We start from the raw sequence: 12071 nt of genomic DNA on the forward strand, positions 1-12071 counted from the left end.
CCCCGGCCGTGCCAGCTCCCCTTCCAGCGGCCCCGGAGGCCCGAGGCCCGGTGGCGGTTCGTAGAGGAGTCACCGCGGTTGGCAGAGACCATCTGCAGGGGCCCTGTGCGTCAGTCGACTTCTTGGAGTCGTCCCGAGTCCTCAAGGGGTGTTTTTTCAGTATAACTTTGCTGTTAAATACTCGGAGGAAAGATTCCCGAGTGAGATGATGAGGCGCTGGAACAGGAGCCCCAAAACTTGCGAAATCTCCATCCTCAGAGATGTTCAGATTGGAGATAAGACTCTCAAGTTAGAACACGTTTTGAAGCTGGCCCTGCTTTGAGCAGGGATTTAGACGAGATGAGCTCAGGAAGCTTCTTCCAACCTAAATTGTTCTCAGAATTAAAAAATATATTCCGGGCTGTGGTTACAAAGAGGTTGTCTGGAGTGTGTAGACTAACAAAGCTTATTTTCCATTTGACTTTACAGCTTAATTCCAGTCTCTTGGCGTTTCTCTAATGTTCTCCTTCACGCCCGTTCTGTTTGGCAGCGAAATACAATATATTTGGTTGCTGGTTAGAAAGTGTGCGTGTGCCCTGAGGGGTAGCAGCCCCTACTCTGACTAACAGGCTGAGTTATAGTCACTGTTCCCCTAGAGGTCTGGGGTACATTGTGCCCCGGTGCCAAAGAGTTTCTCGTGGCGTTTGCCAGAGTACAGAGTCTCTGGTGTATTTGTTTGGAATTTGGAATTTGTTTGGTGTATTTGTTTGGAATTGACGGGAAGGTGAAGAGCAGGCTCGTGTCCTTACACAGGGAGATCAAAAGAGTGTGTAGTAAAGTGAGGGTGTGAGAACACAGTGCAGGGAGGTGACAACAAGGGCTGTCACCTCTGGATGAATAAAAATAGAGAGATGTAAGGAAAATAGTCAGACCTGAGGAGAAGTGTTTGACTTGTCCCTGTGGGCAGAGCGCTGGAGTGGTACTGGAATACATGCAGCGTGTGCATGTGGTCTCCATTTCCTCTTATTTTTATATCTATATATCCAATTATGCGTTAGTACGTTTTATATACGTAAGGTGTTTTAAAAAATGAGCCCGCCGTGGCAGTGTGGGACTTCCTGCTCATTTTCAGAAGTACGTTGAATAGATCTTGTTCCTTAACTTTATTTCAGAAGAGTCCTCACAGCAGCAGATGTTTTCGCTGAATACTTGCCCGTTCACACTACTTGCAGCCAGCTGTAGCCCGTTTTTCAATGTAAATATTTACAATTTAAATACGATAAATATATCAGCATTCAAAATGAATCGTAAACCTGTCACCTTGCTAAAAGCTGATACCTCCTACAAGTGGGAAAGGAGTTGGGAATCAATCTTGACATTCTTTGACGTTATCTTTCGATGAGGATGAAAGACCAGCCAAAGCGACTCACTGGAGAAATCACGTAGATGACTTGGTTGCATAAAATTGCCTCCCTCAAGTAATTTGTTGTGTTTGCTTCTCTCCAGGATTTCAAAACGTACGTCGATCAAGCTTGTAGAGCTGCAGATGAATTTGTCAACATTTATTATGAGACGATGGATAAAAGGAGGAGGGTATGTCGATATTTTGGCGATAGTTAGAACTGCCTCATGTGGGTTTTTTGCTTGCTTTTTCTAACGAGCATTGCCAGTGAAAGTTGATCACTGTGTATTCTATTGGCTGGGTTGAGGCTTTTGTTCCTCCTAGGCTGGCCCAAAGAGGATTCGTTACGTCACTGTGCAGCGTTGTGGTAAAACGACCCCTTTTAGAAAGTGTCTTAGGCTTGTCCATGACAGTAGTTGAGTTCCTGTCCAGCTGTGTTTTGCAGGTGCAGGACTTGGTCAGATAAAACTTGTTTTATTTGTCTCTGAGATCAGAATTAGCTTTTTTTCCCCCCCCAAACTTCTTTTATGAGCAGTTATCACTTCTGTTTCTGAGAGTCTTCAGGGAGTGCCTGAGGAGAAAGTGGAAACAGCGCTCTCTGGTTCTAAAAGTCTCCGCAGACCACATCAATGTGGTGTCACATAACAGAAACTTGCACCAAGAGACAGCTGTTGAGGCTGTTCTTTGGAATTTTAAGTGTGTTATAATTTTAATAACTTCTAGATGATGTGAAAACATCAGTAGTTGCATGTTTCTTCGTGGTCACTTTGCGCACGAGGAGGTGAGGCTGGGATGTACCAACGGCTTGAAGGAGAGTTGGGCGGTTGCTCAACTCTTAGAGCTTGTGAAGCATTTGAGAAATTCTGGTCTGCTGTGTAGATGAGCCTCCTTTTAAAGTTTCCGCTACTCCTGGTCTTGTTCACTGTTTGGTTTTGTTTTTTTAAATTTGAAATTACACTTTACTGACTGTGTTGTGTGTGCACCCCACTCAAGAAAAAGATTTGTTAAAGGAATCTCATCGGTACTTAAATTTGGAGATGTATGAGTCGCTGTTTCAAGGGATTTTAATTCTTGCTCAGGAGCACTAACTGTTAAAAGGAATTAATGCTTCAGGAGGGCATTTTATCTAGCAAAGCAACAGAAGAAATCGATAATTCACAAGACAAGGATTCAGAGAATGTTCTTTTGTATGTTGTACATGTTTACACGTTTTCTCCAAATACCTTTTTCATGTTCACGCAGGCTTTAACGAGGCTTTATTTGGACAAAGCCACCTTAGTTTGGAATGGTAACGCAGTGTCTGGGCAAGAAGAACTGAATAAATTTTTTGAAATGTTGCCGTCTAGTGAATTCCAGGTTAATGTGTTGGACTGCCAGCCCGTTCACGGTAAGGTTGTATTACAGTTTACTTATTTATTTTTCAATCTTTTTTTTAATAACTTTGGAAAGCGAACCGCAGTTACGGTACCGCTTAATATTTCTTTTGGAACGAGCTTAGAGAAAATGCCGAGGGTTGAAACGTCGAGTTGTGCCTAAATAAAGCACAAAGCAAGAGACGCAGCAACTCCACGTTTTCCCTTACATCGGGGAAAATACTTGAAGGTCTTTTCTGTTAAGCCCGTGTTCAGATGTGATGTATTTTCATGTATTGAAAAAGTCTGCATGATCAGGTTATGTTGTCCTTGACGATGTCTAAGAGTCAAGAGACCTTCTACTCTGATCCTGGCCTACAGTAGAACAGGGAACAAATCATTAACCTGTATGTCCTGTGAGTTCTTCACGTCTAGGGTAGATGTAGATTTCTGATTGACAACCGCTAAGGAAAGGCTCACGTAAATGAGAAGCGAACAGATTTCTTCTAACGGATGTTTTGGGAGCATGAGCAAGGAAAAAGCCTGTGGTCAAGCATGCTTGCTTCTCTCTCTTGTGAAAAATACATAATCTCTAATAGTCGGGGGGGTAAAATGTGTGCAACTTGCTAAATATCCAGATATATATATGTGTGTATCTCGGGCAACGAGAGCGTATTCTAAGCCAAAACTCCGGTGTTTGTTATAGTGTTCTAAAATGAATCGTGAGATGAAAATAGAAAAAAAAAACCCTAGAAAAATTAAAAAGCGGTGTTGGTGAGCGCATACACACCCTTGTCTGTATCGAAGCGATGCGACAAAACTGTCCTTCTCACGGCTGTGTCACCGATGGTCAGCCTCTAACTAGTATAACCAGAGTCGAGTGCAACTTCTATGCCCGTTTCCTGCTTCTCTACCTGTTAGTCTTTGTTTGAGTCGTTTTCTTTATACTTCTCCTTGTGAAGAGCAAGCTACGCAGGGCCAGACAACAGTCCTCGTGGTGACAAGTGGGACAGTAAAATTTGATGGCGACAAGCAGCGCTACTTCAATCAGAACTTCTTGCTGACGGCCCAGGCCACACCGACCAACACGGTGTGGAAGATCGCCAGTGACTGTTTCCGCTTTCAGGACTGGGCCAGTTAGCGAGGCTGGGCTGCGGGCCGCGACCTCTCTCGCTCGGCGCGTTGAAGCTGCACGGACCAGCCGTTCTCCGCACGTGCCGGGCGGGAAAAAAAGATACGCTCGCTCTTCGTGCCGTCATCGTGGAAGGTCTGCGGATGTTTCGGGATTAAGACCCGGCGACCGTTGGTTTAGTAGTAAAAGAATCTTCAAATGTGAGAGGTTGCTCGTGTTAGTTGAACCTAATAAAATGCCGAAGGCGGGGAGCTGTGTCGGAATCATTCCCAAAATGCCTTATGTGCAGCGAGGCTGCTGCTTCCTCACTTCCTGTAGGTAATACCAAGAGACTCTTAGTTGAACACAAAATCCTCTTCATGTACAATTCTGACCAAACGTGTGATATTTTTGGTTTCTCTTTCAACTTGAAAGATCTGATTTTACGGTAGCGTCTTCCCTCTTTAGAAGAAGATGCTTGTGGCGTGTAGATAGAATTCTCAAAGCTGCCTGCTCTTCGTTGTAAGAGCCTGGGGAGGATCGACAGCGATTTCTCCTGTTTGCCAAAGTAGCAAATACAGCTCCTGAGCCTGCAAACTCTCAAATTGGAAAGCTAATGTTGCATTCTCAAATGCAAGGAGTAAATAATCTCCTTTTGGCTTGAGCTTCTCAGGCTTTGGTTGTGGTTTGTTTCTGTCGATCTGTACGTAGGGCACGCTGGATGATTCAGAGCTCCCCTGCCGACGACTCTTTGTCACCTGCACGTGGAAGACTTCAAACTGATCCTTTTCCTTTTGAAGCCTTCCAGGTCGGTGACGTCGTTTCTCTTTGCTTTACCTGTTCATTCCGTTGCTCTGAAGTTTGAACTGGTTTTCCCATATCCGGTCTGCAAATTTTGGATCCCTGCGGTCTTTTCGGGAAATGTCATAAAAAAAAGCGGCGCTGGAAGTGTATCGTGTCTATTACTGTGAAGCCTTTGCTTTTTCTCTTCCATACTGTTATTCGGAACAAGTGCGTCGGTTTATTTTCAACTTCGAAGAACGGCTCTGGACCCAAATATCATCTTCCTCTCATGCAGATTTTTACTGTAGCTTTCATATTATTTTTTAAATATTATTTTTAATTATTGATTTGGGACGGGGGGGGAAACTTGAGCATCTTGCTTTAAATTTATGGTTTCAAGACTCTGGGTTAAGAGTGTCTGTCTTAACTTGGGAACTCAAGTAAATCTGACCTTGTTTCAAACGTTTCTATTTGAAACCGAGTTTAAAAAAAAATAATTTAGCTATATACGTGGGATTACACTTGCTCATAACCGAAAAAGCGTGAGGGGAACTTGAAACTCTGATCTTAAGGCATTTTTGCCATGACAGCAGCAACCCAAATCCAAAAGCGGTTCCGACTGCAGCTCAGTTGGGTTCGTGACTTAAAATGGGGAAAACTGTGAAAATGAGCAGTATCTGGCTGGTGTGAAACATCTTCACACATCTGTGTCTTGCGGTGTAATCCCACAAGTAAGGAGAGATTTCGGCCAAATGGGGGGGTTTATTTCCTTTTTAGGTGCTCTAGGTTGAATTAGTAACCTGTCCCTTCAGAAGCTGTTTATGTTCTGGACTAATGTGTAACTGTTTTCTCGGCCTGACGAATATAAATTCTTGCAGAACAGTGTGAGTTTTTGAAAACTGTAAATACTGTAAATACGTTGTTCTTTCTGTATGTAGAGAAGAAGGGATCACTATTTAATTACCGCTGTTCTTCACAGACTGCGTAAGGTTCGTAGATTTGTATCTCTTCTACAGAAAAGAAAACTCAATTTGTCTGTTACTGATCCAGCACTGTTGAACTGTGACACTGGTGTGCTTTTCTGTTTTGTTTTGGTGGGGTTTTTTTATTTTATTTGCCGTTGACTATACAAATAGTGTTCCAGATCTGCTTCACATACACAAAGCAGGTTTTGAATTTGAACGCTCGTTGAACTTTGAAGGCAGTCACCAGAACACGAACACTTACATCTGATAAGCTTCTCCTGGGAATAAATACTTATTGGATATTTTCATTTGTTTTTATTAAATTTGTGTAGTAGTTTTTAAGCTTTTTGCATACAGATTGAGAGATACAGGCTATACGAGGCAATGGTCAGCCAAATGTCACTCTTCTCAGTTGTTTTCATGCTTTTAAATCTGACTTCTGCAATTAATACTAAAAAAATAACCAACTGACAAAAAAAAATCACTGCTTGGAACAGTTAGGAGGGTCACTGACTGGTGTAGCTGGACAAACCCGGTTGAAACTCTTACTTAGTGATATATGTAGCTGGAATTGGACTCGGTGTGCAAACAGTGGGATTTTGAGAGACATTTATTAGAACATAATTGCTCCAGACAAGGGAGAGACGTCTGTAATGTAACCGCCTGTTTCTGTCCTCTTCGATGAGGGTCGCTTCGGGCGATTCAGTGCTGCTGTGAGGAGCTGTCGCGCTTTGTAACTGAAAATGATGCTTCACAACCTATTTCTGTGCTAAGTGATAACAACGTAGCTGTTGAATTAAATCAGCGTTTTTTACGACTGAGCAATTAATGGAACAAACAAACAAACAAAATTTCTCCTGGGCCAGCCAGAGAAGTTAGCGACGCTGCAGCGCAGTGTTGAAAATTCTGCGTTGAAATTAGCAGAAAAGAACAGACAAATGGTTTTTATTCCATTCAGTCTAGTATCAGCTGGCTGCTTTAGCATTCCTGTTGCTGACTGCGCTGTAACACTCAAAATCTGCAACGGGCGTCTATAAAGTGAACACGTTTATGCTCTGAGCTGTAAGTAGGAGTTACTACTACTCTTTTTTGATCCTAAGTTACTCATACAACTGGTTGGTGAAACAAAGCCACCTGAAAGCACTTCCACCTTCTGAGCTGTGGCCACCAAACACTTGTTAGATCTTCTCCGCAGTGTATTTTCCCTGTATTGTCCTTATCAGTCCCTGTTTTTATGTTACTTTGTTCTTTTGTCATCCTACTGTTAAACTTTTTTACATACTTGGGCTGTTTGTTGAAGTGATTTGTTCTGACGGTGTGAGTGATGGTTTCCATACGCGTACGCTTCCTTATCCTGACTGGAGAAAAGCACATTATAAAGAAATGCTGTTTTATCAGTAAAGTAACTTTCCACACTTGAATATTTTTTGTAAGTTTTTGAAATTGTTTAAGACCTCTTGTTAAAGTAATTTAAAAAAAAAAAATAAACCCCCCAAACCCGCCTGATGTTCTGCCTTTTTTTTTTTTTAATTATTATTATTACCCAGAGCTTATTCTTGGTTTGTTCTATGTGATACTAAAGTGGCAGAAATAATTTATGGCTTCCTTATTTTAACTGCTTGTGTTCTAGGTATGAATTACGTGTTCTGATCGTTGCAGCGTGGTGCAGTAAAAAAAAATTAGTCTAGAATAATAACCCAGATGCCTCAGAGGCACATGCCTCACCGAGAACAGTTTCAAGCAGTAAACGGTGTTGAACTTGGAGTAACAATCTCAAATTGACTTTTCCCTCTCAAATTCACTGCAGTTTTGCCAGCTGCCCCACAAATACCTGCGGGAAGGCAAGCAAAACTTGTGCCACATCCTTGGCTTGTTAAATATTGTCACCGAGGACACGCTGTTGTGCCTCTGCTGTGTGTCTGCTGAGAAGAAGCGAAGGAGGAACGCTTCGGGTGGTAACACCGGGGATTTATTCGCTTTGTTTCGCTGTGTAAAACATCCAGTGGCTAAGGGACGCCTGCACAGCGCCGACAGCAGCTGTTGGGTGCTGGCAGCGAAAAGATGAGGCTGTTAACGCCAGGTCAGAGTTTGCGCGGAGGCAGATGTTGTTCTAGAAATGTCTGAGAAATGATTGATGCCAAATATTTTGTAAAATTCTTTTGTGAAGTTCTTGCTGCGTCTGAAGATGTAGATTTCCGTGAGGCTTAGCAAGAGTCACTTTTGGTAGTTGTCCTGAACAAGGCTCTGACAGCTGATGCGGCGTAAATGTTTAGGAGCACTGGGAAAATGAAATTGTGTTTAAGGCCAAACCAGAAGGTATTTTTGCGTGTACATTGAAAGTGAATCCAAAAATTGCTTTTTCACCATTTACCCTGGACTGAAGAACAGTTAAGTCTTTCTAAACAAGCTTTCCTTTTCTGATCCTAACTGAGAAGCAGGTTATTGATCACCTTAATAACATTGATAGATTTAATAATAGAAATAAATCTATCTCGTTATCATTTGCGTCCGGTGGTTGAACGGACTGCAGAGACTAAATAACCATTTTGCCCTGCATCAGTAATACAGGTGCCTCAGAAAATACTACTGATGGAAAAAAATGTGTGTTGAATTTCAGTAGATCATGTTTGTTCAGTCCCTGTGGGTTTTGCAGCTTCGTGGGTTTTTAAGGTTTCCAACCAGTACACAACATATGGGACTTATTAAAACAAATAAATTAACGTTGCTGCCGGGCTTAAAACTTATTTACCAAGGTCCCTCTCTGCCATGATACGAATTCCTCTGGTGTTCAGTCGCTTCAGTGTGTGTATTCGTGCCAGCAGGGTAAGAAAGAACTCGATGTGAGTTGAAATTACCCTCTTCAGCGTAACTTTCTGTCAGCTACAGCATCTGCCTACGTTCCGAGTGTTTCGAGCACATTTTTCTTCAGAACTCGCCACATCCGTGCCGCGTCCTTAAGATGGAGCAATCCGTAGGGGCGTTGGGAGTTCTGCCATGCAGCCGAGTTGATTGAGGAGGCTCAAATTCCTCACGGACTGAAGTTTTGCTGCTTGGAAAAGCTTCATTCTGTTCCGTTTCTCCCCGTCCTTGGGCCGTGGTGCCTGGCAGGGCAGGCTGACCTGGTTTTGTAGGGATCCTCCTTCCAGCTGAACTCACGGGTGCTGCTTTCAGCGAGGAGTCTCCAGGAAACTGAGGGCTCCAGTCGAGTGGGCGGTTCTGTTGTCAATTCCTCCCTAATTTGTGATTTAATGGAATTTAAGCCGGTATGTGGGCTGTAGCAGAAAAATAGCCCCGTGGTTTTATGGGGAAAAGATGAGCTGGAAAAGAACGGTGCATGGAAAAACGCTTTGTGTCTTTACGCTTACAAGTTCTACATCGTTTCAATAGTAGAAACACAAACAAACAAGGGGTTTATGATTGTGTGATGCTAAATGGAATTGTGGTTTGTGTCCTGGTCTTCCACTGGTTTTTACTCCCTGATGACTGCTCAGATGTGAGATGGGAATGAAAACAATTTTTATTTGCTTACAGATACGCTGCACCCAAAAATTACAATGAGGTGGAAATGTAGGCAATGATAAATTAGCACCGTCTCAGAACTTAGATCATTCTGACGTTTGTCACCTCATATGTGCAGGAAGGCAGATGAGAGAAGTCTTTCTGTCCTGAATCTGGGAATATTATCACTTGCCTTTGTACTCCACGCTTGCTCCAGATCAGGAGCCCCGGCCGGCCAGACCCGATCAGCCAATTCCCTCCAAACTGGGCTGCGTCTCGTCAGGTCCTATAGATTTATGTACATTCAAGTTCCTCAGGTGGCCACCGACCTGATCTCCTCTTCCAGTGGGAGGGACTTTGCCCCATCCCAGTCCCTGTCTCGTTCATCCACTTGAAAGGTGTGTGAAGAGAAGCTGCCAGTAAAGCCCGAGGCAAAAAAGTTGTTGAGTACTTCAGCCTTTTCCTCGTCCATTGTTACCAGTTTTCCAGTCGTGTTCATCGGGGACAGGATACGCTTTCTTTGAGCTCCCTTTTCTGGCTGACGTTCCTAAAAAAAATCATTCTTTTCATCCCTTTCCAAGTTCAGCTCCAGCTGTGCCTCCGCCTTCCTGACCCCATCACTGGACAAACCAGTGCGGAATTCTGAAAAACTATCTGCCAGAAACCGTGAATCTTAGAGGTGTGTGAATAAAAACGCGTACAGCCAATCGCGTTTGTATATTTAACTCTTTGTAGATGTATTTAAGCCCATCTGTGTATACGGCGCACGTGTGGCTCCACTGCAAGCCGCAAACATCTGGTTGGACTGTAACTGCGAGAATCGACGGACTGATGGAAATCACAGCTACAGTTCACCGAGACCTTGCGATTCTTTCAGGTTATGGAAAGGTACAGATGGAACAGCAGATAATTCGATGTTTTGCTCGTTACTTGGCAGAAGGTCTTGTGCTTTCCTTATTTGTGAACTGTGTAACGAAGGGTAAACTTCACAAGGGCAGCCTTTTTTTTTTTTAGGTAGGACCCAAACACAATACATTGCCCATACCTTGCATTTCAGGCTGGCGGGAAGAGAAGCGGGTTATGAAGATACATAATCTATAGGCTGAAGCAGTGGAAAGCAGTTAGTAACCAGCTGGTATTAAATAAGAGGTGTTACACACATTTTAGTGTCTGGTGCATCAAAGCTTTCACATGAGCACATCTCTCATACCCAGGAAAGTTTAACCCTACTCCTGGCTGATCCAGCTGAGCTCAGCGGCAGCGCCGTGGTTCCCGAATACTTTCTAAGCTGTTGGTCTGGAAACGCCTCTTTGAGGCCGGAGTCCTGCCGATGGGAACTGGTCAGGCAGAAAAAGACTGAGACAGGTTAAATAGAAAGTTTTGGATATGTAGAATGATTCCAAGATCCCCAAATTATTGTTGTGGTCCCCTTAATTCTGATTATACTGAAGTTTGAAAGTTCATTAAACAGTCGGCTACGCACACCCACACAAACCTTTACTGTTGTCTAACTACTTGGTAAGGGATTTTGAGAATCTCGGCAGTTTGGTGGGTTCTCTGACATCCTTTTTCCCCCGGGATGCCGTGAGTACTGCATTTTCTGTGCCGGGCTAAAGATTTCACATACATCTACTGATACAGTGCTGGCATACAGCAGTGTTGCATTTACTCACATTGCGATTGTTTCTGGAGCTGAATTTTTATCCCGTCCTGTCCTTTTCAATTATTAAAATGTCAAGATACTGTTCGATATCTAGTGATACTTTGCAATTTGGTCTGTGGATATTGCAGTAATTTTGAACAGTGACAAAACTGACTTTTTAACTGCTGGTCCCCTCAAGGATTTATTTTATTTTTAAACTCATCCATTCAACTACTCAGTCTACAATGATTCCCCAACAAGATTAGAGTTGAGGTGGCGCGATGCAGTAGTTGCCAAATATAAGAGGACTGTTTTGCTGTTGGAAAGAAGAGGCATGAGCGTTGGGAAGTCTAAGTCTGTAACGTAAAAATCTCTCCTCCTTTCAAGTTAATGTGGAAGCTGCTTTTTCCTGCAGCGGGTTTTTGGATAAAATCCAAATAGCCATTTGGATTGTGTTGCGTGGCGTTCTTAGTGAAGGTACCCGTTCCTTGGAATTGTTCATTGATCTTTATATGAAGAAAAACCCACCCCAAACGCAAACTAAGAAATTATGATAGACTCTTAGCATGGCTAAAACATCTGCAACAGCTTTAGCCTGCCTGACTTTTTTGGTAGAAAGCACAATGCTGTGGGTTACTTTAATCTGAAGGTTTAACTCGCAGAAAGATATTCTTGGAATTACACATCTGTGCGTGTGTAAGGATGTTATGGATGGCTTTAAAACTTGCTGTGCATCGGCAAAGGCACAGTGGCAAGATGAGGAACAACTCACGGGAACGACTTCCGTTTCTAAGCTCGTTTTATTTTAATAAATGCTTCCACCTAACCCCAAAGTGTTGCTTTAACAGAAAGAGACCTGACCCTTCCAATCCATCATACCTGGCTTCAGTGCTCGGAAGTGACAGCAGGGTGCAGAATACAACAGAAACGGAGCTGCTTTTAATTACGTGAAACGCTGCCTGCAGCAACAGCCTTGCGGTCAGATAATGAGGCGGAATACAAACTGATTTTAAAGGAGAAGATGCTAAAACTTAAGATCTAAAGACAATTGATGAGAGAGGTCTTGGTACGTACGCAGTGCAGGTACTTAGTGTGGAAAAGCAACACGAATCAATCCAAAGAGTTGAAGAACAGCCCTCTCTGCAAGATGAGCCCTGAGCTCTGCACGAGCAGCTGCGCAGCAACGCGGGAGCCGCTGCGCAGCAACAACCGATTTCTCGTCCCGCTACTTGTTTCACCAGACGGAGTCCTTCCCAGCGCGGAGTCCTCCAGTGAGCTGAGCTGCCGGGCCCAGGATGGCCCCGAAAAATCCCCCCGGACTCTTTCTCCGGGGCTGGGC

At 43.5% G+C, this 12071-nt stretch overlaps 1 protein-coding gene across 1 annotated transcript; it reads left to right on the plus strand.

Annotated features, from left to right (window-relative positions):
- Positions 1–1479: 1479 nt before the first annotated feature.
- On the plus strand, positions 1480–3874 carry LOC104267831 (NTF2-related export protein 2). Its single transcript, XM_009876833.1, has 3 exons — positions 1480–1572; positions 2624–2768; positions 3696–3874. Exons 1-3 carry the CDS (start codon positions 1555–1557, stop codon positions 3872–3874), a joined length of 342 nt encoding a protein of 113 aa, XP_009875135.1. The 5' UTR covers positions 1480–1554.
- Positions 3875–12071: the final 8197 nt, after the last annotated feature.

This window comes from Apaloderma vittatum, unplaced genomic scaffold, assembly GCF_000703405.1.
Source record: "Apaloderma vittatum isolate BGI_N311 unplaced genomic scaffold, ASM70340v1 scaffold19889, whole genome shotgun sequence".
Lineage (NCBI taxonomy): Eukaryota > Metazoa > Chordata > Aves > Trogoniformes > Trogonidae > Apaloderma > Apaloderma vittatum.